Genomic DNA, 27068 nt, shown 5'->3' with positions numbered 1-27068 from the left:
CCTCTCCCTACCCTCAACGACCCGCTCACGTCGCTACTGTTGCCCGCTTCGACAATGCCTTCCCAACCTCGGCGACTGTTTGCACAACCTCTACTACCACGGCCAAAGAGGCCGCCATTGCCCTCACAATAACCCAAGATGCAGGTTCCAGCATAACAATTCTGCCTGACTCCCGAGGTGCCTGCTGTCGTTTTGCACTCGGACGAGTCTTGGCTCTTACCCTGGCCATCCCCTCCCAATACCCCACCCTCCCTCATGCCCGCATAGTGTGGACACCCAGCCGCACTGGGAACGAGGTGGCACACGCATCCGCGCGAGCTATCCTTCACCGGGCATTCTTAGAAGACGACAATAGCGCTACTGGTATTGCAAACTCCCTTACGCCCCTCTCTCAAACCTACACGGACCTCCTCTACCACTATAGAGCAACCCGATGCGCCTATCCCGCTCCCCACCCTTCCCTTCGTACCGCAGACGCCCGCATTTGGCGCCGACTTCAAACCAACACGTAGTACAATCACGTCCATCTCCACCACACCTCTCCTACTAACTACCCACTCAACTGCCCGGAATGCGATGAGCATAACACCACTACTTATCTTGTCTGGATGTGCCCCCCAATCTTCCACCACCATATCCCCTACCATTGAGCAGTGGGAGTGCGTGCTGCACAGCTGCCAGCTAGAAGACCAGGAGGCCCCGATCTCTCGGGCGAGGATGGCAAATGCAGCACACGGCCTACCGGACTAGGATGGCCACATAACGCTCCTAACTCTTTCTCCTCTACCCTTTCCCTGTTGTTTCATTAAACGTTTTGTCTTTCTCTTTCTCACCTTGCAGAGGCTGTTCATAATTTCATGTCTACACATTGTCTGTGGTCAATTTCAATTTTCTATTTCAATTGTTCAGTTTGTTCATAGACATCTACGCAAGGCATATTTAAGACATTTGCTGCTCCTTCTGCCACAAAAAAGATATATTGCCAGCAAATAATATGCAAACATGATTCTAAAAGGACGTCAACACTCAATACTAGAACTTTATATGATACGCTTTGCATCAGCCTCAAATTCAGGGGATGGGTTTGTCCGGCTGAAAATGCAAAATCAGGAGTTCTGACTGGCTGTCTGCCGTTAATTCTTAAAGGGAAATCGATAAAGAAAATAATGGACAAGGAAAAGCAGGTTCGTCGGAAAAAATACTGAAAGTAATACACTTACCCTTGTCAGGTGGGCTGAAGGGTTCATATAAGTACAGCGTAATGTGTCCTGGTAGAAAACAAACATTCAACGATTCAGCACACCTTGCAACAGAAACAATATGCCAAATAGGTAAAACAACACAAACAGATATGTTTCTTTTATCTTCCCGTATCGAAGCACAGAAGCACACTCCGGCGGACTTCACGATGAAGTCACGAATCATTCGTTTTAGAGAGCGAAGCGTTTACTACGATACGTCTTTGAAGACTTTAAAATATATTACACTTCGAAACGTCTCGTCTTAAGCCGCCGGCGCGCAAGCTGCGCTTTCTTATCGCTTCGCTCACTCGAGGCCTCGCCGCAGTAGTACCACGTGACTAGACGAGTGAAGAAACGTTCATTCTGTGCTTGACTGCTCGACATTTCCGGTCGAGCTTGAGATTCCCTTCCGTGCTTGACATTGCCGGTTGAGCCGTCTTGCTTGTGTTTCAGCACAAGCAAACCACATAACAAGGCTGTAGTTTAACAGCTGCTGGGCCGGCGCGCGGTCGCACAATGTCGGAATCGATGGCGACCGCCCGGCTCGCTGTGAGCGCCGTTAAGCGGAAGCGAAAGGATGAACCCAAGCACCCACTACATGATCTAGTCGGATACCCGCGAAACCTCCAGAGCAAGTACAAACTCTCACGATACACAGTATGGGTGGCATTTGCTGTTCTGGTGATTACTAGATTTAAGACTGTTAAACCTTAGCCACCTATTCCTTCAGATGATCTCTCGTGTGCTGCTAATTATATTTTTGTTGACCAAAAAGCACCTGAGCAGGGTGAAAATGAAAAATATTTTTCAGCGTATGGGTAACTATAAATAAAAAGCTATCCCTTGACCCGGCGCAGAAATGTGCGTCAGGAATTCTTTTTTACGTCCACCCTTTACCAATACCGTAAAAAAGGGTGGATCGTCATTGAAATTGAAACTTCCTTTTTTGGCCTGCCACTTGCTTTCAGGCAAGAATGCTGACCGAAACGACAAAAAGCTTGTCCAGTCAGCTTGTGCAGCTACTATTCTCTATACAAGGCACTATGTGAAGTCGGCACACCGACCGACCGACTGACCGACGGGCGCCGACTGGCTAACCGACTGATTCGTCGACACCAAAATACGACGTCTCAACCTATACATTTCACATCTCTAAAGCATATGTCTCTTATGGCATAGTTCTCGCTAAAGCTGCATTTTTACGAATCCCACATTTGTGGGAGCAAATAAACGACATGTTTTTACAAACTTCTGCTAATACCTTTCCGCTGTTTCTCTACAGAACTTCGTGCTTATGTATGTGACCCGTAAAAATCTCTAAGAACCACTTCCCTCAATTCGCTGTAACAAACACCTACAGACAAATTTGGATGTTGAAATATCTTCTGTTGTAACATATTCCTCAGATTAAGTTCAGCTCTTCGATATATCCGACTCGTTTCTGCTGACAAACATCAATAATTGAAAGCACAAAACCGAATATCAGAATTCATCCTACGACATGGCTGATTCGTTAGAAAGATTTTTGAAATTACCCCCGAACAGATCAATAGGCCTATTAGATAATACCGACATCCCGCCGAACTGCTGTACCTATACGCTTAAAAATTTTGGAGTGTGTTCCGGTTACGCGAAACTCAATATGTCGACCTTCCTAAAAGTATTGTCACGTAGGATAGGACACAACGGTAAAGAAAGGACTTTTATTTAGGGCGAACTTGTGCCCGAACAAGAAGAGAGGAAACGAGAAAAGGTCCTTGCGTCTCGTTCGATCTCCGAGAACGACTGCTTGCGTCCCTGGCGTGATCTCTTGCGTGATCTCCCCCTCGCAGTGCACGTGCGCTCGCGCCTCCGTTGGCGAACACAGACAAGCTCGCACCCCCGGCGCCGAGTTTGCGCTGCCGGTTGCAGCCGGTTCTTGCGCGTGCAACGAGGCCCACTTTGCGACATCTCCGGAAGCATGCGGCATTACTCCCCTCCTCAAAGAAGCATCGTCTCGATGCCTTTCAAATCATATACCGAGCATGCTATATCATAAAGACCAGACGTGAGGGAGCACGTGACATAAATCAAACAAAAACGCTACGCTAACGAAAAAAAAAGAATATAAAAGTTCAGTCTAAGAACTGACACACAAATCCCTTATTATACGCGCAAAACACAGTCAGGGACACATTCAGTTTTTGTTTGTCCTTAATAAAAAAACAACAGAAACAAAGACCTGGATAACACTAATGACGGAGCCGTATTACCGCGCAAAGTACGGCTTCATCCGTCTGCACAGTTCCATCTGGCATGACCTCGTAGTTTACGTCACTGATTCAGCGTAGCACTCTGTACGGTCCGAAGTAGCGGTGGAGAAACTTCTCGGACCGTTTTTGGGCATTAAAGGGGCATATGACAATGAGAGCAGGGACCTCCTGAGGAGAATGCTGAAACTCCAGGGATTTAAACGGCGAGTTAAAACAGTTCCTTATAGCGATCTATAAAGCTGATAGAGTGCACCTGAAATGGGAAGAGCAGAAATGCGCATAGCTGGACAACACGCACCGAGGACTGAAACAGCGATGCCCTTTGAGCCCAATACGGTTCAGGCTTTACATGGCAGGGTTATAAAAGAAACCAGAAGTCAGTTTGTATTCAACCTAAGGAATATGCTGCATGGCAAAGTGGAAAACAGTGTATTCTGGGAACGTTATACGCAGCCGACATTGTTATTTTAGCTGATAACCACACCGATATACAACGGCTCATAAATATTAGCGGTCAGGAAGCCAGGGACCTCCGGTTAAAATTTAGCGCAGGAAAATTAATCGGCAATAATGGTTTTCAATGTCACTAGAACTGAGGCGCTGTCAATCCAGCATGTCGATTTACCCAGAGTCAAGGCGCATAAATATTTGGGAGTATGGATAAACGAAGGGCACAGCTTCTTAAGAACTCACTAGGAGCAACTTAAGGCTAAGAGAAAGCGAAACGCAGCTATAATGAAGAATGGAGCTCTGTAGGGGTATAACAAATAATAAGTAGTGAGAGGAATGTGGAAAAGAGTAATGCTTCCGCATCTCACACTGCCGAATGCAGTACTCTGCTTAAAATAAGACGCTCTCGCACGCCTTGAAGGAAACGAGAGAACGGTAGGCCGTTTGGCCTTTGGTGGACACGGAAATACAACTAACGAACAGTGCAGGGTGGTATGGTCTGGGCGTCGTTTGAAGTTCGAGAAACGCCGAGCAAAATATGTTGTGAGAGGATGCTGAGAGCAATAGATCAACGTAGGTGGACAGATAAGTTGTTAGGTACCTGTACATGAAAAGCGTGTACACGCAGTGGCTAACACTAGAATGCTAACGATGAATGCTAACGACGGATATAACTGTGCAGAATGAAAGACAGCCAGGGAATGAAAAACGAGGCAAGGCAGATAGAAATGAATAAATAGATAAATAAAATGAAAGCTAAAACGTCATTAGAGACATACACAACTGATAAATTGGACATAAGAAAGGAAAATTTCTTCGATAATTCCAGGAGCACTGCTTTGCTTTTTGAGGCTAGAGCAGGTTGCTTGCGAGCAAAGAGCTTTACGGGGAAGTATACACAAAATTATGGTGTATGCGTGTTCCGCAGTAAGGAAACGGAAACTATGCGGCACCTAATGCTAAAATGCGAGTGTATCGATCCAAATTAACACAACGGAAATGTTCGGCTTACAGAAGCCCTAGGATTTATAAGTGTAGCACCGAGGGAGTTAACTTCACGGCTGTCGAGGCGACGAAAAGAAGATTAGGATGCTGGTAGACGAATAGCAGACAGAAGAATATTGCTTAGCACAGCTACCAACATAAGGAAAAATATAGTTATTTTCTGCCTAATAAGTATTTTGTGCCTCCGTTAACAGATGCGCCAGTAATTAACGAGGAGTATAGAACATAGCTATATTAGTTGTTTGGTAAGATGACACGTCATTACCTCGCTAGAAACAGGATACGACTAGCAATTATCATAATTTACGTTATGAAGTTTTCTCCGAGCATAGTTACCCTATGAAAATTGCTTCTTTTAGCTTGACTTTTACCTTGGCTTCGATTCATTTGAATTCCTCATTACGTGGATTTCCTTGGTTATCTCTTTTGTGGGTGTATTTTAACTTACGTTGCATGAAAGCATTCGAGTCGCGCTTCCATATGCAGCTTGCAACAAAAGTGAAGCGATGTCAGAGAAGCGTCGTCAGCCAATATCCGTAGCGCCTATGCTCTAGTGTGAGGCTATTTTGAAATAACCGACTTCACAAAACTTAATACGGTAAAAAAAGTGACACAATCAAGCCTCATTCATTCAGATAAAAATCTTCCCTGACTCATCTATTAATAGGCGGTCATATCGCATTGCGATGACCAGCCGGCGGGCGGCCGACTGATCTTGTCGGTGTGTCGGCGAGCTACCTAGTCCGCGCGGTCGAGCCCGTGCGAAAGGGTTCCTCTCATAGAATATGCCAGAAGAATTCGCCAGGAGGATGCAGAAAACGGAATAACACTTTGGAAATATTTTTTTACTAAATAAATTCGCGTAAATCCACTAACGGCTGTCGCCATACAGCCTCCAGCCTCCAGACTAATCCGCACAGGTAATCTCAAATTGTCTACAAATCACCTCCTACTGCATTTAAAGAAACCCTGCAACACTCTTTGAGCAGTGCAAGTAAGCCTGCGCGACGTTTAGATCACACTGCCAGGAATACCTGTGCCGAATATTACACGTGCTCGTGAAGCGGTGAGCGCGCAAATCGCTGTGAAACACACTGAAAAACCAACCACGCTCTCTTCAGTTATCCTCATTCTGCACCCCTCGCATGGCCTCTTCGACGTCATTGAGGTCATGGCAGTCCGGTCGGCTGTCACTGGTTAACTTCGCGGCCGATTTCTCTAATTCGGCGCTGTGTACGAACCTCTTCTCTGCCTGAACCTTTAGGCACAGTTTGGCCGTTGTATTTTTTTTTTGAGTGGCGCGGAGTTTCAGGGATGAGCTTAGTACTTCCCGTTCAACCAGACCACTCGTCAACAAAGTTTTATTGGTCGCGGGTTCGATTCCCGGCCGCGGCGGCCGCTTTTCTGATGGAGGCGAAAAGCAAAAACGCCCGTGTGTACGAGATTTCGGCGCACGTTAAAGATCCCCAGGTGGTCCAAATTAATCCGGAGCCCTCCACTACGGCGCGCCTCATCGCCTGCATTGCGTCGGCGCGTTAAATCCTACAATCAATCAATCAATCAATCAATCAACAAAGTTTTATTACCAGCCCCAGCGCGCGCGTGCGAGCACGCACTCATGCTGCTGCTTTTTTGCGTCACTAGACCGGAAATAGACCCCCACGTTCCGGAGAAAAGGAGAAAAGACCGCGGGCTATGATACATCGAAAGCCGCGGAAAAGAACCCCGCGAGCCGCCTTCCTCTCCAGGAGTACAGTGAACTAGAATAGAAGTATTCTAGTTCACTATACCGGGAGAGAGCGCGCAGCTTTCGTCGCGTTGTCCGCGGTCGAGTTCAGAGGGACCGATTATGCGCGATTTCTCATCGGGCGTAGTTGCGGTGATAGTGAACGGTTTTCGTAATTCTTGCAGGAGGAGATTGCTGGGACAATAGAATTAATCCCAGAATGCATTCCTAGCAGTCGATGGTAAGTGCTGCAGGGTACGTTTAAATTAACGGTGGTAGTGCACCGCGTTTTTTCAGCCGAACAGGCACTATTGTTTTAAACACCCAGCCAAGTGGCCTTGTGAAAATTTTTGAACGGGAAAGGCAAACGGGTGCATGATACAACATCTATTCTAGTTCAGAGGAGCATGAAGTGGAGCAAGGAGCAAAACGTCAATGTTTGTAATTAGGCATTCATAATTCTTTTGAATAATTAGCTCCATCAGATGTGTACAGGCAATAATCCCGATAACTAACATGAATCGATCCCTTGCAGGGCCATTTTGTGACGCTGCTGTAATGGCTTATGAGCACTGGCTTTCTTGTAATTTTTTGTCTGCTTGGTAGGTGTCGGTACACAATTTTTGCAGAAAAAGGGTAAACATTTACTTTGTAATTTGGTATTATCTCGTAGGCTCGTTGAGATGTCCAACTGATCTTCACTAGTAAAATAAAACCGACATTTTGATTTTAAAATATTTTCAGAGGTTGTCCCAAGCAATACCTAAATGTAGCGAATATGTTTACAGACTCCCAAATAGGCGTTATACCTTCTGTTATATTGGCATAACCGGTCATCGCGGGGTGGTATGACTTGTTGGCTATAGGCTCATTAAGTGGCGACATTTGTTTTTAGAATACAAAGAGGCTTTTTTTCACACGTGATATAGAAAAACACGAAATTATGAGGTGTTTCTGTGGCACGCTCTATTTTTGGGTTCGAACCAGCATACTTGTCAGTGCACGCACCGTAATATCAAAAACGACTTATTTCAAGCATGTTTCCTTTAACGTATGTTTTTCTTCTTTAATTTAAACTTTTCCCTTTGGGATGTACGAATGTCTATACACACGAAGTCCAGACTCTGTATAAACATAGGAGTGGGCAAAAAATGAGAAGGGAAAGTTCATGGCTACATTTTATGCGTCGCTACGGAATGCGTCGCTACCTGATAAATCTGACATTTTATAGCGAAAGCATCAGCTATTCGGTCCGTAAACCTTTCGCCTTTCTGCCTCACAGACGGCACACAAAATATGTTACGGGTGGCGCACAAAACGCACTCCGTTCAAAATCAAAACGCAGCCCTGATTTTCCGCAACTATATTGTTATATCCACCTAAATATTCACCCTTCGTGGTACATTACACTTCAGTACAGGTAGAGGTGAAACGCGGCGAAGGAGCACGCGCTTAATTTTGTGTCCTACGGTAGATTAGCTGCTAGGTGAGCAGATATCAACGAGTCTCTTTTTGTAGTCAAATGAAAATCACCTAAAAATAGACGAAGGAAAATGAAATTTATTTCTGTGCCACTCAGGGTGGCTCAGTTTTGTCATTTTGGGAGGCAAGAAAAAGTGACAAAGAACGAATTGCGTATGACATCACAAAAGCGCTTGTGGGACTAACTAGCTGGGGCCAAAATCTCCTATAATAACAAGCTCTAACATACCAAAACTCCTACGTGCCCTTAAATCTGTCTACGCGGCTTGAATACGAAAGCGTTATGACTGTGTTTGCATTGCTTATGATACTTGCATTTAGGTACATCCTGTTTGCAAACTTGAGTAGGCAGACTGCGCTATCCGAGCAGCACCAAATTCTCGGAGTTTATATTTCATCTTTGCACTGTCGATTACAGTGCTGCGGCCTGCGGCATAATTGCGTAAAACACCACCCGCAGGTGGCGGAGAAACTCACGGCCCACGGGGATCTGAGTCCCTTTCCATGCCGAAACACGGCGCGAGTCACTTGGACTGTTCGGATGAAAACCGGACACACTAATGGGATCCCCTCGCGAGATATGGAGCAGCTAGTCGCCCGGGCTCGCGCAGCACTAGGGGCTCTGAGTGGTTCTTTTAACCGCAAAGATGTTCAGCAAATTGTTAGAGTTTCGGTGTCCACAGTTAAAAAACCAAGCGAAGGGCGATGCTGGTGTGTGCGTGCCTCGCAGCGACCGCCCAGCGTCCCCGGCGCACGTTTGTGAAGCCAAGCTTACAAACTTAGGGAGATGGGCCAATAATGAGAAAAAACTACACCATTCACCGTAATCGTCGCAACACTTGCTCTGAACGAGAAAGACACGTGATGGCGTACGCCCCTCCAAGTTGATGTTCAATGATTATCACTTCCACAAAAATAGAGGAAACTCACACCTATAGCAACAGGGATGTGGTAAAGGTCTTTCCGGCGTCGACAAAAAAGCAATTCGGCTGAAAGTGACGGAATCAAAACCGTCGTGATTGTCTTGAAGGTTAGTACAGCTTCCCTACCTTCACGTCTTACGCGTTAATGTGAGCTTCCTTCATTTTTTTTGTGTGGGTGGCGAGGGGAGGGGGCGCTTTCTCCACTGTCGCGTTTTCTTTCCAAAGCCGCCCGGTGCTCGCGAGTGGAATTTCTGGGCCACCTGCTTACCACAACGCCGAATTTTTTGTCTCTTCACACAAACATGACTTTTGCCGTAAAAACTAGTCAGTTCCGAAAAAAAAGGCGCAAACACATTCTTACTGCTTAACACAACGTAGGAGACATAAATTTATTTGTTATATAGTTTTGAGTATCTTCTTTTTTAAATTACTTCTAGCAATGGGGAGCACATTCTTCTTGTTTGCGGCTGCCATGACTGTCAATGATGATTTTATATTGTAAAGCATAAAAGTGTTGCTTCTGGATTGTATCAAAAGACGCAGCCCATATCACTGACGTGATCCGTGATCCTTCAGACTATCGGTTTAGGGGCCGTGATGTGGAGAAGCTGGGAGCCAGAATTTCGATGTACGCCGCAACCTCCACTAAAACGTCTTCCGTGGTGGCAGGGCGCAGGACATAACCAATGAGAGGTCCTGACGATGTATTTACAGTATATCCATAGCGGTCACGAGAGAGGCCTCCGAACGCTGCGCGCACACAATGCTCCTTCGTAGTCGGAAGCTAAAACCACAAGGTTATGCCCCTCGGCTCGCTTCTTCGTCCTCGCGTAAAAATCCTATAATTAGGTACTGTAAAAGTATTTACAGACTCGGCCTGTTTAAGCCACGTTTTCACGTCTTAAAAAAGAAGTTGCTTTGGTGCCGCAGGCGAGGAGCTAAAAAGTTTATGCCGAATAAAAGGATTGGTAATTGAAGGGAGTATCACAAGAGCCACCTTAACCTGGATATTGTATAAACAGAAATGGCGCATTTTGCAACACACCAAAATGGTTTATTCCTAAATACAGCGAGTGCGCTTTTACTCCTGTATAAAATCTTACGCCATTATTTGGTTTCCTACGCAGCGGAAGCGGCCTTTCAAATATGGTACTTTTTGAACAACACAAGTCGACAAAGTTGCTACTTACCCCTGACATAGGTGTCAATCCGCAGCACTTCATCAAATCTTGCCTCCGGAATCTTCATAGTAGCACCCGTCCTGTCTGGAAGACAGGTACGAAATAAATAAACATAGCCCCGTTGTTCTTACTGCGCACTGCTAAAAAATAAGTTCTATCTGCATTGTTTATATCAGACGCCAGATCTACTCAGTTTATTCGTTATGCGAGTAAAGCTCCACCAAATGGTTGGAGGCTCGGTGTGGCAAGAAAATTCCCCGCATTTCCCCGAGGGGAAGAATGTGAAAGTGCGAATGCACGAGTTGAATTTGCGCGGTTAGGTAATGTTCGCGAAAGAGAGATCACACACACACACACAACTACAATGAAAGATGCATTTATTCACAGACATCTATTTGTGTTGTCGTTATACTTGATTGCTAGAGCGGATGTTAGCTTTGAAATTTCGTGTCAGTACTCCTTTAAGCGGGTGCATTAGCCCTTCTCACGCCCGATTCCTGGCCAATCCCCCACGTGGGTATGTGCCACGTCAGCGGCCAGGCAGCGCGCGCCCATCTCCCCCCGTTGCCAAGGAAGACGAGGAGATTCCTGGCCAATCCCCCACGTGGGTATGCTATGCGGACATCGCCGGTGGACGCAGGTTCAGGGTCGCTTAAGAAGTGCATTCGCACTTAAAAGAAGTTAAATCATTATTGGCGTTCTTATCGTGCCGAGGGACCAGACAATAAAACGATGAAAGGTGAAGCGTTCCCTGCACGATGACGGTCTCTTAGCAAACATTTATTTGATAATACACAAAAAAGCTTGCACTAAAACACAGGGCACCAAAAAACTATGTACAATGCCTACATGTATATACGAACATACACACACTGGCAAGATAGTTAACAATCACAATAACTTTGTGCAATGGGCGAAAAGCTATTTCACAGTTTTACAATCAAACATATCGCTATTTACAAAACCGTATTGTAATATATGTTTGGAAGAACAAGCTGTGATGGTCACGATACTACGCCACGAACGTTCACTTAACTTATCTGTTCGTTAGGCTAACATATGTAGCCTAGCAAACAAGCCCATCGGTCTCAATTCTGTAATTGACACATGCGATCCTGACATCTTAGTTTTAACGAAAACCTGGCTGAATCGTAACATTCTTGGCACCAAGATCTTGGATGGACCTAGCTGTTACAGATTATACAGATATGACCAGAAGCTCAGGCATGGTGAAGGAACACTTAATGCCGTAAAAGTAACATTACGTCATCACCGATACACATTTACTTGTCTTTGGAAACAAATTGAGTTCTGAGTGAATAAGGCAATAAAAAAGTTCTAACGAGCTACATAAAGCAATTAATACAGTCATCAGGCGCTTTCAGCCTGCTCCAGTATTCATGCTTGGGGACTTTAATTTCGCCCGATTCAAATCGCCAAGAATTCATCCATTCATTCGTCACGTCCTCCACCTGCGAAAGACTTGTTTCATAAGTTCTGCGCTTTTAATTTCTTCCAAATCGTCACTGAGCCTACCAGGACATCGGCGGCTCGTAATATTCTTGATGGGGTGACGTCAAAACAGCACACGACGAAAGGGCACGCGACAGCAGCGCACTGACATAAAAGCACGTCGCAAAAGGGCGCGCAACAAAACAGCACGCGACAAAAGAGCACAGTGACAAAACAGCACAGCATCAAAACAGCACAGCGCCAAAAGGGCACGCTTTATGGCATGCCTAACCGGCAACTGTTTAGATTTTAACACGTATAAAAACATTATAGAGGACGCGCAATGCTCTCTATGAGCTTCCCTTCAAGTTTCATTGCTCCTTCTCGCATAACATGTTCCGGCTTTCATTATTACACTATGTAGGATGATTGAAATGAAACCGGCAAAAGCCAGGGCCGTCATTTGGTAAAACTATCCAGACACCGAGAGAAAACGCGCTTGTACAGAACCAAAAAATTTAAAAAGACAAGGCGGAAGGTTGGCTGGTATATACTCAAGATGGCTTTTGTTTCCTTATCAACATGAAGGTTTATAGAAACGATCACTTACACTTATCGTTCTTCAAGTAGCCCTTAAATTTTTGGGCACAACACCGCCAGAATATAATATTAATATTAATATTATTAACAATAATACCAATAATAATAATAACAATACCAACAAGCTATTGCCTTGAGACCCCCTTGCAAAACTTTTTTGAAGTCTCTGCGCATTACAGTTCTTTCGATTATATTCAGTTGCAGTTCCGGTTGAATGTAGAGGTTCCACGATATGTAGACGCTCTGTACCACCTTATGCCACTTGGTGTTGCGTGCACATTTTTCTTGTTTAAAAACTATCCCAGCTTGCACTGCAGGAGAAAAAGCAGAGTTGGCGGCCCCCTTCCTTTGTCGGAGACCAGGCTGTTGCATCTCACATTTATTTCCGTACTTTGCCATGAGATCTCCATGACTGGCAGGCCCGGATCGTTTCGTCCGGACGCTTTCGCATCTCTCATAAAGTGGACCGCGTTAGCCCGCGCTAGAACTGCCGGCCGAGTCTAATGTCAGCGACCGTACTACGAACTCAAAGGAAGTGTGGTGAGCCCGGAATGCGACGAGATCTCACTCAGTATTCATAACGCCAGGAACCCAAGTTCGATACCGACCGTGGGTAGGGGCCTCTTAGGGGCTAAGGCTCTTGGCGTCTCCTGTAGTCGTCGTCGTCGTCGTAATCGTCGTTGTAATCGTCGTGTCATGTATTCACGGTGCTAAAACACAGGGGAAGCCGCCTACGCCTCGCGCTAGAATGTAACGTGTAATAAAAAACACCGGGACACTCGTTTACCCCTTGCCCTGGAGCGCTTCGTAACGCGCACTAAAAAAACACCGGGACAATCGTTTACGCCTCGCGCTGGAGAGATTCGTTCTTCAAAGACAAGACTTTTACAGCAAATCTGTATACCTCTACCTCCCAATGGTTTCATCTCCATTGGCAAAAACGCCAAAGCGCCAAGAATACACTTATACACTGCATGCGTCGCCCTCCCCAGGTTTCACGTTAGTGGAGATGGCCCAGGATTTTTTTCTTTCAAATTATTGTTATTTTATTGTGCACTACCGCCGCTGCCACCGTTCACCTCGGGCCTTTGGAGTGGCACAGTATTAGGTTTCCGGTTTCATGGCGTTAAGTGCCGGGGTTGATTCCCGGACCTCCCTTACCACAGTTATATCTCAGGCTTGGAGGGTTTTTGGTGAGGCTGACGGGCAAAGCTCGGCGTAACCAGCTCTGATGTAAAAATGATTTTGAAAATTCACCTTCCCACGCATGCGGAGAGCACAAGGAAGATGTTTCCAGCGTGTTATTATAGATTTCCCAATATACTCCCGGCTAAAACGTGAGCTGTACCACAAACAATAGCAGTAGCTAACCATATTGTGCTGGGTCCAGAAACTAGTAGGTATATGGCCCGACACTAGCCGTCAAAATAAGGTTGTCCGTGCCTTCAATGCATTCTTTAACTCAGCAGGTATCCCTTCAAAATAATAACGAATGGAGTTAGCCTTTCACCGCGAATTCCTGAATACGAACCCACAAGGACCAACAAGACCTCGGGGACCTTACTTTGTCGTGTACTATGGACTTTCGTTCAGTGAAATGGAGTAGCCGGGGTTTTCTGGCTCCCAACCCTTCCTCTGAATAAACCAGTTAACCCAGCTACCTACCTATTTTCTAAAAGAGGTAGATGGGTTCCTATGCAAAAAAACTTTTAACATAGCTTTACTGAGGCCCAAGATTCAATACATTGCATGGCTTACACTGCATAAACCTAGTGTGTCGAAATATTTACAATATAAACAATACGTTGTTTCCTGGAATGTGTACCTTGTAAAAAATTGGAAAATTCGAATTCGCTAGATACGAGGATACATAAGTTATAGCAACCAACACACAAAGCTTGAACATTTTAGCGAACAGTGTTTGCGAAATAAGAAAAAAATCGCGGACCATCTCCACTCACGTAAAACCTGGTGAGGGGCAAAGCATGCGGTGTATAACAGTATTCTTGGCTGCTTTAAGTTTTTGCCCATAGAGATGAATCCGTTGGGGGGTAGAGGTGTGTGCAGCTTTGCTGAAAAATTCTCGTGTCTTTGAAGCACAAACCGTTCTAGCGCGAGGCGTTGGAAAGCGAGTGTTCACGTGTTTTAGCACCGTGACTACAATAACGACAATGACGGGAGACGCAGAAAGTACGAGTCCCTAAAATGCTTCGCCCCTAAAAGCACATCGAGCAAATACCCATAACCTAGTGAGATGAAGTAGTGACCGATGATTGGCTTAACATACATGACAGCGATTGCGAATAAAACCGAATCAGATCATTGGCTCCAACCTATCATAAATGACATTCAGTGTAGCAGGTTGCAAACCAAAAAGTATATACGCAGACACTGCGGGAAGCACTGCAGTTATTCAATGCAACGCAAATTATTCTTGCACAGCTGACATTCAAGGCGAAACGCTTCCACCGTGTGCATAAAACTATAGCGGTGTCTTTAAACAAGTAAGCCTACAATCAGTTAAAGCGCTGAAGTAAACCGCCATATATGCCTTTTTTAGCGAACGGCGCTTGGTAGAAGGAGGATTCTGTCAAGACGTTTCGTTGAATTAAATCGTACACATCTAATGAAGCGTCTTTTGCGTGGAAGGACAAAAAATAAGCGAGGTTGTTGTATTATCTTCAGGCTCAATGTGTTAAATTTGGTATTTCGACAGCAGTCTTGTGTTCCTATTTTGTTGTAAGCTGTTGCAATTGATGCCGCTCATTTATTTCTTTCAAAACAAACTTACACGTATAAAGGGCTTAGCTCTGTGGGCATCTGCGGGATAGTTGCTTGCCTTTTCTTTACGTGGCAAAAATGTGTGCCTTGTTTAAATTGCTGCCTCTGAAATGCTCTATGGAAACACGGCTCCAGGAAAGAAAAAAAAATCAAAGCCCCTGTCATTTAACGAAGACGATGGCTGAAAAACGAAGCTTGCTGTGGTTGAAATGAAGAAAGTAGGCGCTTGGGATTCTTTTCTTTGAATTCGATGTATTCAGATGTTAGAGCGGCTCAAAGTATAATTACATAGAGCGAGCACGAAATTCTCAACTCAAATTCTCAGAATTGGCAATTCTCATGAAATGTCCTTGCCCGCAATTCAGCGTTATTTTATGCCTGCGAATGGTTATGCGGTCATTCCAAAAATGTATATTTATTTATGGACTATGAGCCGAAATATTTGAAGCTTTCAGTAAATCTGATTGTTTTTTATTTCTTTCTTCTAGGGACTTAATTTATAAAACAAATCAGTGACAGTCTCATCGTGTTATTTTGCACTGGTTTCTTGTAACGACTTATTGCCGTAATTTTTTGAGGAACGCTTTTAGCAACCTGTGACAAGAGCTGATAGATATAGCACCACGACCTGCGTAATTGAAGTGAGTGCGTGTTGAAAAACCGTTTACAAGAAAGTGTAATCAATGAAAAAGGATCGACGAGCGATCTTCATTAAATAATCGCAGAAGACATGGTTTCAAAAAACAAGCGGAATTATAATTTCCATATTTCTAATCATAATTCAAATGTTGTTTCTCGGCATTTTCTATTTCAGTCTTTGCTAATTTTACAATATGTATAAGATGCACATATTTTGTTTAGTTAAGTAATTTTCGTAAGTTTGTTCGCTTTATTTTTGGGCGTTAAAAACTTCATTGGACCAACTGCCTCCAGTCACACTGTTTCAAGATAAATGCTTTAGCTGCACCAATTACGCATATGTTTTGCCTTAGTCGGCGAATATGCTTTCGTAGTACTCGCGAAAGTATCCGTAGGTTTTTCCTTCCAGGAACGCCGCAGATGAGAAGGGGTGGGGTGGGGTAGGGTGGGGGGTGGAGTGTAGGTAGTGGCCGAAGAGCCCGAGGGAAATAATTGAGACGATACTGTACAGGACACTTAAGACTAGCCAACTTCACGTGCGGGTCTCGGCTGCCCGGGGAAAGGTCGACGAACCTAAATTCTAAGGAAAGAGTTCCGGACACCCCACGGGCCACTGACGGTCGTCATTGCATTGGCGTGGTCATCACTGTTTGTTCTTTTGGAGGGGAAAAACCTCATGCGGTGGGAAAATGGGAGTGTAGACGAAGACGTTGACCAGAGAGGTCGGCCGGCTTGAGCCGATAGCTGGCAGATTACTAGAGACTAGTTAACGTCGACTGTATACGTTTTCGCCTTGCCATATACGCAAACGAAGTTATAATAAATGAGTGATGGCACAAGCAGTCATGATATCATGGGGCGGAGAGTTCAATCACGTCTGCATCGTCCCAGAGTCCCCCACGGGTGGTCACGGAATCTGTACAAAAAAAAACGTGAATGATATTTCGCGAGTAAATAAACACAGCCGCTGCTTGAGCTGGCCAACATGGGTACGTCGTGCCCGCTAATTAAAGTTATGAAAATGACCGGAAAAAAAAGGGGGCCCTCTAGCTGGTATCCGGACATTTCGGTGCAGGACAGTTCGGTGCGGACATTTCAGTGCGTGGACATTGCGGTGTGTCGACCAAGAAGCCGCGCGAACGCCCTTTGCCTGTCGCAGAATCTCACTCTCAAAACAACCGCCCTATTTCCACTCCTGTTCGAAATTCCTCTTCTCAAATACAAACGTTAGCAATTGCCCCGTCCGTGTGACCTCGACAGCGCCCTCTCCTCGGTGAAAACGATTGGCGGGTCGGTTTTTGTTGCACCCAAGAGGAACAAAGGGGCAATGACATCCCTGCGCGGGAGTACACAGCGGCCTCCTCTTTCCCTCCACCCCCGACTGAACAGCAACAAATGGGTATTACTGGGCATGCGCGGGAACGTACAATGCGTGCACGTGCTTTCAAAAATGTCGGTTCTTCCTGCACGACAACGTCCTGGCTTGGCTGGGAAAAAAAATAGGGACAACAGTGTTTGCAAATTCAGATTCAGTTTATCATGGCAACGCAGCTTACATAAAACATTTCATAAGGCTTCCGGCATTTTTTGAGCAAGTGAATGTTTGTAAAGCTGCTTTCTTAGTAAAGTTAGAGTGCCTTTAATTCTGAGCAAATTTCATTAAGCATGCATCAAACCGTAGTAAACACCGACCAAATGCCTTAGCTGATTTGCTTGCCGTAAAAAAGAGAGAATATAATTAACGACATCTTCTAAATAAAAAAAAACATGTACAAAAAAATTCAATCAGTTGCCTGCATAACAGGTGTTCCTTGAACGAAGTATAAAACAAAAATATACAAATGCTGAATTCCTACGAATAACTGGCACAAAACAAACACGGCATCAATCTAAAAATGCAGTCACTTCGCAAGATTCTTGTTTCATTAGTCACGTTATGCGTAACTTAAAATAAAACGGCTGTTTCAAACAAACAATCACCCGATAATTCGGTCGCCGAAAAACTTGCAAACCGAAATGTTCGTGCACTGATATTTGCGTACATCAATATTTCTGTGCACCCAAATGTCCTGCACCGAAATGTCCTACACATTGATCCGGACATTTCGGTGTGGACATTTCGGTGCACAGACACTTCCCAGCCGTGTCTGGGTGCGGTGTAGTACCGCCGAACGTATCGTGCGAAAAATCAACACGCCCGCTGTTTGAGCCGGGGAACCTGCTTGTGTCATACCCATGAATTTAGGTGTTGAAAAAAAAAGCAAATTGAGCAAACCCAGACCTCAAACGCCCGCGTAATTCGCGCCTCGAGTGGGAGAAGGCAACACTCATTGGGCAATAGAGACTGGAGCACTGCGGGGGCCGGAATATGTAGGCCCGACCCGACCCCGCCTGGTAGAGACACGGCCTGGGCGCGGCCCGAGCCCGACAAAACTAAGATAAACGCCCGAACCCGGCCCGAGCCCGATTGCATTTAATAAAATAAACCACAGCCCGCGCACTGTTTTTTTAAGATCAGCCCGAGTCCTCCAGACTCAAAAACTTGAGGCGTAAATGTTTGGTCTTTTTGACCTAATTTAAGCATAGAGGGAGTATATTGAATTTACATTTGTTCAATACTTGGACCAATATTTGTACAACATAACTACCTGGACCTAAAAATGTATCTTTACTGAAAATTTCGGTAAACTAAGCACTGCATTTGCGTCACTCTTCGAACTTAAAGCACGCTGAAGGTCACTCAAATGTTTCTGACAAAAATGGATGTTTTTATAATGCATTTCTTGAACTTTAATAATGTATTAAAACTTTCGTGATTTCATTCAATTCGTTTCTAAAAGAACTCTCTTTCCTAATTGTTTTTACTCCAGCATACTCTGCCGAAAGCTATTTTAACTTGCACTGCTCTCAATTTAATTTGCTAAGGTTCGTTGTCGGTTTGTACCAGGTGTCTGTCCAAGTACAGCTAAGTTCATCCCATGTTCGCATAGTTTTTCAATCAAGAAGACGCTTTATTGGCAAAAAGGAATGCGCAATAAAGGTGTAAGAAAGACGCAAGGTTACGTCAGCTTGTCATTGTTGGTATCGTATGCACAAAGCGCAATGTCCAGGTTACATTTGTTCTGTTGTTAGTTTGAAAAAGAGAGGAAAAAGACAATCATGTACTCTACTACCAGAGTGCTCTCGTTTTCATGCCCGTTCTTTCCCACTATGCTGACGGAGTCCATATGTTTCCTTTTACTGGCTTGAAGGCTTTTTGTGGTAACGTCTATTGTGGTAATATATTTTGTGGTGAAGTCTATTGTCCCAGCAATCTCCTCCCGCAAGAATTATGAAAATCCGTTCACTATCACAGAAACTACGTGCGATGAAAAAATCACACAAGCACCGGTGTTTGGTAGACCATGAGGGAAACTTAAGCCCAAACTGACACGGACGAGAAAGGGAAACGACACCGGCGCTTAATGAGGGCGCTCGTCCTCATGTACGGCCGTAGGCATGTCCGATGGTCACGCGTGTCTGATTGTTGGGTCTTGCATGGTATATGTGTGCTTTCGATTTTAATAAATCTTTCAGTTGATAGTAAGAGCCAGTGTCGTTTCCCTTTATCGTCCTGGTGTCAGTTTGCGCTTACGTTTCACTCATGGATGTTCACCAAAGAACTCGTGTCGCCATTTTGCTTCTGGTAGACCAGACAGAGTTAGTGTCAGTCGTCTTACCCATTGGGCTACGACCGTGAGTTAGTACCCACCCGAGAGTCAAACGGCTTACTCCCTCGCCTGTAACGGTGCGAAGTACCTTAGGACCTCCTAATGTCCGTCCGCGTCCATCCATGCGCACGCCACCATCAAGCGAAAATCAAGCGAAATTCAATTTGAGCCGTGAGTTGCAGTTTCATTTATGGAATAATCAAGGTGAAACTCACGGCTCAAATCGAATGACGGTCTGGGCGCAAAGCGGATGTCACTCGGGGCGCAACTTGGATGTCATTTCAAGTCCCGTACTCCGCGCCCTCGCCATCATCCAGGGGGTGGAGATGCTGCCATTTTTAAGCGTTGTCTTTGCAGTCCAAAAAGCTGTTTGAGCGTAAACAAACACCCCCCTCGCGAGGGGCACGATCAAATGCAGAGCATTTCCGGGGGCGCACAACGTTAAGTAGTTTGCGTTACGTTAACGTTGTTGCAATTGTGGCAACTGCTGACGAGAGAGCGCTCGTCAGCAGTAATTTGAATGTGTCAAGGAAAGTTCGCCTGTAGTGCCTCTGCCCGTTTTCATTCAAGTGAAACGCCCGCGCAGCTCTCCTGCCGTGGTTTGAACCGTGGCGACACCGACCGGAGCGGGCGGAAGCTATAATGGCAAACTGTTCGCATGACGACGCAGTGAAACATCCCCTCGCGAGGTGCACAATCAAATGCAGAGCATTTCCGGGGCGCACGACGTTAAGTAGTTTGCGTTACGTTAATGTTGTTGCACTTGTGGCGACTGCTGACGAGAGAGCGCTCGTCAGCACTAATTTGAATGAGTCAAGGATATAAAGCGCGTTCATAGCCTCCCATTCTTTGTCGGCTTTGTGGCGCAGTGGGTTAAGCACCATGTACATTGCGTTCCGCCCGCAGGGTCGAGCGATCGAAACCAGGCGCCGGATAGTATTTTTTTATATAGTGTAGGGGGAGGGGTGCAGACTACGACTACGGACGCCTACGGACGTCAACGCGGGTGACATCGTGAGTTACTGAAATGCTCTGCATTTGAAATCGCGCATAAATGTTCCCTCTCAACTCAACCGCGGACAACGCGACGAAAGCTGCGCGCTCTCTCCCGGAGAGGGGGGCGGCGCGCGCCGTTCTGTTCGGGGGCGTTCGATATGTCACATGCAGGGGAGTTTCGTCCTTTTCCCCTCAACGTGAACGGGTCTATTTCCGGTCTGGTGCCACAAAAAAGCAGGCATGGTGGTCTGCTCGCAAGCAAGCGCTCAGGCTTGTTGGGCGTTTTTGAAGCAATAAACGTTTGTTGTCGAGTGGGCTCGTTGAAAGTGGAATATTTAGTTCGTCACTCAAACTCCACGCGCACTCAAAACAAATAAAACACCAAAAGCATGAGAACCGGTTCAGACATAGAAGAGGTTCATACACAGCGCCGACGACGGCTGATCGTCACAGGAAATGCCAGAATTTAGCCGGGAGGTTGACCACGACAGCCAATAGGACAGCCAGGACAGCCATAGCCCGATTGACGTCGCAGAGGCCATGCCAGGGGTGCATAATTAGGAGAATAGAAGAGAGCGCGGTTGGTTTTTCCGCGTCTTTCACGGCGATTTGTGCGCTTACCGCTTCAGCTTCACGTGCACGCGTAATATTTGGCTCGGGTGTTCCTGGAAGTCTAGTCTAAACGTCGCGCAGGTTTACTTGCACTGCACGAAGATTGTTGCAGTGTCCCTTTAAGCTGTAAGAAAGACGCAAGGTTACGTTAGCTTATCATCGTTGGTATCGTATGCACAAAGTGCATACGTTTGTTACATTTGTTACAGTGCATACAAAGGTTACATTTGTTCTGGTTTTAGTTTGAAAAAGAGAGGAAAAAGACAATCATGTACTCTACTACCAGAGTGCTCTTGTTTTCTGGCCCGTTCTCTCCCACTATGCTGACGGAGTCCGTATGTTTGCTTTTATTGTCTTGAGGGCTTTCTAAGTGCAATACGTCATTTAGTTACTTTAAGAGACTGCCAGCACTTCGCTTTTTTTTTATTTCACCTAAACGATCAGTGAGCCTAAATTTTGTTATCAACGTTCTAAATTTGCGGCGCGCGATTGCCGGGACTCACGGTGTGCGGGGGCTGGTTCGCCCTGAAAACGTTCTTGTTCAAGCCCAAGCCCGGCCCGGGCCCAAGAAAATGCGCGCTACCCAACCCGAGCCCGGCCCGCGGGCCGGGAAACGCTCGGGCTTTCGGGCCGTACCGTGCCCGTGCAGTGCACTAACTAGAGCCCTACACGGGCCGCAATTTCAGGCCTGGCCCGAACCTGCCCGATAGAGACACGGCCCGGACAACAAAAACTGCGCCTCTCTGCTTTCCCGGTCCCTGTTTGGCGGTGTTAGCGTTTTGCGGCAGTCACTCGTTCGGGGTTCACGGTGAAGTGGAAAAAACGAGGGGGTGAGGTCTCGGCCGAAAGCGTGGCTGCAGTTGCTCTGTTTCTACGGCACGTGTTGATTGGCGCAGTTATTTTTTTTTACAAATATGGGGTCTGGGAACGTATGGCTGCTTTGTACCACTTGCTCAGTTAAAGATGTTTTTGGGGAGTCGGTGGGGACTGCTAACAATACATGGTTTACGCGCACCGAGGTTGCTCTTTTCCGGTCTCAGTAGTTTACGGAGTAGTTTACTCTTTTCCGGTCTCAGTAGTTACGCATGTCACGCTGCGCAGTCGTTTTGGGAGCTGAACCTCGCATTTAAACAGTTGCAGTTAATTTCCGGGATTCAAGTCAAATCGACTGCATGATTTCTGTCACCGAAATTGTACGCACCATTCCCCTGTGCCCATTCAAGTGATAAGTTGGACGACGTGCGTGCGCCCATGTGGTTTTATTAGTCTTCCGCTTTAAAACTTCTTGCTCAGGTTTGTCTCGTAAAGTCCATTTACAAGTGAGCAAGTTGCGGGTTGTTAATCGGACATCATAATGCCCAGTTGAACGCGTGCGACGCCTTGTTTGGCATTGCATGTTTTGTCGAAAGCCCTGGCATCTTGCCGCTGGAGCAGTGTTTTGCTTTCGAATGGCTTTGCTTTCGAATGGCAACCCCATGCACAGCTCCTCGTCTATGCCGCCATATAAATGAGGCAGCTGACGACGACGGTGAATTTCGGTGGTTGCTCTTCCCTTGCCTTCAGCTGCTGTTTACTGCCGGGCGATTACTCCTCACTGGCAACTACTGCCGAGTTTAAGCTCGCACAGTGGAAGTTCTTGTGAAGGGTCGTTTTAAATGATGAACACCAACTCCAAACGTTGGGTTTTTACCTTAAGCTCGCGTCTTTGAACGTCTCGTAAAACATGTTACTTGCCCATAACTTTGTGACTGCACTTTTTTATCGATAGCTGTCAGCTTCATCAGCGCTGCTCGAGGCAAGATCTGCTTATTTCCACTGTACAACCAACGCACCAACACCGCAATACAGTGACGTCAGTGGAAGCTATCACACCTCCGAAAAACGCGTCTGCAAGCTTTCTTTTCGAGTTCACAAAGCACGGAAGAGCAGTTGGACAGTGCTGTAACGGCTGCCAAGCATCGGCACAAGTGCAATGCGGCCCTCGACTACGAGCGATACCCGCTCCAGGCCCCCCTTCTGCCCCCCTTCAAACACACACAAACACACGGTTGAGACTGGGCCATCCCAGCTCAGTCGCTAGTGTTGCGACGTTGCCCTGAAACAAAAACGGATGAGAAAAGCTGGCGCCATAGGACACGCAGAAAACCGCAATTTACGCCAACCGTAGCGCAGAGAAGACATGAGCCCTACCGGAGCACGACGCGCCTCAGATTCCGGTGCTTTATTCCTGAGAGCACAAGGAGACGCCAGACACAACACGAGTGTTGACGTTCCGTTTTGCTCTCTCCCGTGTACGCGCCTTCGCGCAGTGCGTCGCCCTATGACAGTGCACTGTGGAAGACGTTTTCTTCCAGTGCTCCTTTGTCCTGATGTATATGTAAACTCACTATTTATAATTACTTAAACATTTTAAAAGTTTTATCGTTCGCCTTTCATTCGAGCCACGTCCTACCTAACGTGGCGCGGTTGACAAGATCAGAATTTTAGGCCATGGGACGCCCCACAGACGAACAAGACGAACGACGCGGACGAACCGCACCACCACTACGAGATTGCGGCAAGCAGGCGTGGGTACCGATGGACTCCGCGTCAACGGTGGTCGACCCACTACTGACTAAAAGAGAACGCTAGGTCCTGTGTTCAACGAAGAAACAGCAGTGCGTCAGCACACTATGATTACGAGGGCTGCCTTGCTCTGGCCGTAAGGACGGTATCGTCTGGCGTCTTCTTGCGGGAAACGAGCAATGTCGCCAGCTCTCCAAAAGAATCAATGTGCCAACAATACTTCAGGCTACTTAAGACGCCAAAGGGGGGATGAACGTGCAAGCGGTTCTGTTTGTGAGGAGCATGCTGTGTGAAGAACGAGAAAGTTTTCTGAGACAACTGGCGAGGGTCTCGTAAACGTTTCCCACGGTACCTGGACTGCACGAGAACCTGGCGCAGGCAGCATGCATGACGGCACGCACACGAACGAGACGACGCATGCAAAACTGATTGCCTGCTCACCAATCCTCTCCCAGGTAATCGCCATTATTACAAAAACGCAAGCGAAGCTCAGCGCATTTCTGGTGAGATCACGAACAGACGCTGCACCAACACCGGGCTATTCCCCGAGCTACATCGCCGCCCGCATGTCATTCTAGCAACGAGAAACGAGGCGCGCAACATACGCTGCGCGCACGAGCCAGGAAGCACCACATGCCTGGAACCCGCTCTTACGGTCCAGACGTACACGAACGAAACGGTGAGAGCGCGGAACGCAACGCAGCCAGTAGGCACATTTTCGGCACGTTCTGTCCCGGACTTGGGCCGCGCAACTAACGGCATCGCATTTCGATTGGTGGATAGGCCACAACGAGCGAGACACACAGCGCACGGTGCACGGATTGCACCATACGTGGCGAATAACAGCACACCAATGATAGGGGAGTTTCCCAGTAAAATCGAGACCCACAGCGGACGAAACGTACCAGAGCTGACGAACGATGTCCAACTTGTACAGGCGAAGCTGACCATGGCGAACGAAATGCAAATCGCACGGAACGCGACCAATCTAGCACACAGACAGGGAGCCGCTAATTGCGACATCCTCTGCTTCAAGTTCTGCTTTCTGGACTAGGTCAGCGAATGTCAACCGCATAAATCGACCTTGCCACAAGCAAAAAATTACCCAGCGCACGTGGTTCAACCCAGTACCTGAATGTATGAGCTCTACGCCACCCGCTGCTTCACCTCGAATACAGCGACCGAACGACATTACACTCGTGCAGGTAGCTCTGTCAACGAGCAACGACACGGCCAGCGCTTGCAGCACGTCCGAGCCGGAACGTACAAGATCACCAGCACCCGCTGCTCCGATCGAGACTCCCACGACAAACCTAATTTCGTACGGTACGCAACCGCGATCAAACGGTCTCGGGAGGAGCGAAGCGCTTTGAAGCCTTCTTTTACGGGACTCAGTGGCTAAGGCGTTGCGCTGCTGAGCACGAGGTCGCGGGTTCGATTTCCGGCCGCGGCGGCCGCTTTTCTGATGGAGGCGAAAACCAAAAACGCCCGTGTGTACGAGATTTCGGCGCACGTTAAAGATCCCCAGATGGTCAAAATTAATCCGGAGCCCTCCACTACGGCGCGCCTCATCGCCTGCGTTGCGTCGGCGCGTTAAAACCTACAATCAATCAATCAATCTTTTACGGAAAGATCGCGATTTTAGCATTTTCGAAACAACGGCGAAAAGACGAGAGCTTGTGCGGCGACACGGACACGGCAAGAACGGCAACGAATGAGCCCGCTCCAGTCGAAGGCATCGAATGCCTTGCCGATGAAGTAGTGCTTACGACGCCGAAGAATGTGGGCCGAACGGACGAGACGAACGACGCCCGCTTCCCACCACAACGGTTTCACTTCCGAAGCAACCGCGGTGAAAGTGAGCATGGAGCCTCAACGATTTTGACCGATCCGCCACGCCACCGTACGCTGAACGAAAAGCCAAACGGCTCCCGCCCCATACGCAACGCACTCCTAAATCGAAGCAACGTGCTCAACATGCCGAAATAAGCCATCCCTGCACACTGCAGCTCGCCAGCGGACAAAACGGATTTCTAACCTCCCATATGCATCAAGCAGCTACAGGAACAAGATCACCGACGGAAGCGATGCGACTAACGCAACTCTGTAAACGCTTTCAAGTTAAGGTCCGACGAAGTGAATACCATGGCACACACATAAAAAACTAGCTGATTTGATATTCACCGAATTTCATTGAGACCAACCCCCTGTAACGAAGTTTATAGTATCCGGGACAAGAAATAACAAGCGCCAGTTTCAAGCAACTGAGAATACGTGGACAGTGATCTGGATACGGACGGACGCAAATCTACGCGGACACTTAATTGTGCCTGGGGGTATTGAGTATAGTTGAGTATTCATGAGTAATACAAATTGAGTACTCATGAGTACTCGTGAGTAAAGATTGCGTACTCATGAGTACAAATTGGTTACTCATGAGTACTCGTGAGTACAGATTGCGTACTCATGAGTACAAATTGGATACTCATGAGCAGAGATTGAGTACTCAAGGGTACAGAAGATTGAGTACTCATTAGCACAGAATGAGTATACACGAGTACTGATTGAGTACCCATGAGTACAGATTGAGTACTAACGAGTACTGATTGAGTACTCATGAGTACAGATTGAGTACGAATACACGTGAGGACAAATGAGTTTCAGTACTAGTGAATACGATTAGAAATGAGTACGTAATGAGTGATTTTGAATAATTTTGAGAACAGACGAGCTTTTTGAGTCTGAGTTGATTGAGTACAGCGTGAATGAAAAAAAATGTGATTGAGGTTGAGTGAGCTCTTTATGTTTTGCCGACCTATGCGTGGCAGGGGCGGCTGAAGGCTATCGAATTTGACGACCTTCGCAGCCAAGCGAGAAGATACGCGGAATATATTTTTTAATTCCGACCGACTATACCTGAGAGCAGGCAAAAAATAATGAAAAGTGTGGAGAGGTTACTTACAGGTGGCCAATATTTGTGTCGCCTCCGGCTGGAAACCTGGGAAAATAAATAATACATAAGGCGCAGTACTAAACCACTTATATTATGAGTCCTAATGGCGCGAGATACAAAGGAGCGGAATATGTTCTCATTATTTCACGCAGCAGAGCAGGTCGATCGTGAAGCTTTCCTTTGCCAGTGTTTCATTTATACCAAAAAGGGACTCCGATTTTCTGGGTGCGCACCAAGCGTTCCTATCGCCCCTTAGACATTTCCGGATTACATTTCGACGGTGTTCCTAATCTGTTACAACGTTTGTGTCACACGTGGCCGGCTCTTTTTCGAACGAGTATAAAGAAATATCAATTCTTCTACGTACACACTTCGAACTCCGCCTAGGTGCAAGTGCCTGCGCAGTCAAATCTAACGCGTTGCATGAAGTAGTCGTTGTGAATACCGCAGACGTACTTTATACTCAAACCCTGCTTTCCCAACAGCCGCTACATTAAAGT

General features: G+C 46.6%; 1 protein-coding gene across 1 annotated transcript in view; it reads right to left on the bottom strand.

Annotated features, from left to right (window-relative positions):
- The window catches only part of LOC144163862 (uncharacterized), a 162216-nt gene that overhangs the window by 15419 nt on the left and 119729 nt on the right, over positions 1-27068 (bottom strand). The window contains exons 7-9 of the mRNA XM_077694540.1: positions 26578-26613; positions 10270-10344; positions 1221-1268 (exon numbers count right to left, since the gene is read on the bottom strand). Coding sequence (XP_077550666.1) covers positions 1221-1268; positions 10270-10344; positions 26578-26613 — 159 coding nt within the window. The remainder of the gene's footprint in view (positions 1-1220; positions 1269-10269; positions 10345-26577; positions 26614-27068) is intronic.

Source organism: Haemaphysalis longicornis, unplaced genomic scaffold (genome assembly GCF_048455015.1).
Source record: "Haemaphysalis longicornis isolate Haplotype H1 unplaced genomic scaffold, Haemaphysalis longicornis Haplotype H1 scaffold_13, whole genome shotgun sequence".
Lineage (NCBI taxonomy): Eukaryota > Metazoa > Arthropoda > Arachnida > Ixodida > Ixodidae > Haemaphysalis > Haemaphysalis longicornis.
The sequence above is the reverse complement of the archived record's forward strand: the minus strand, read 5'-3'. Positions and strand labels throughout refer to the sequence as shown.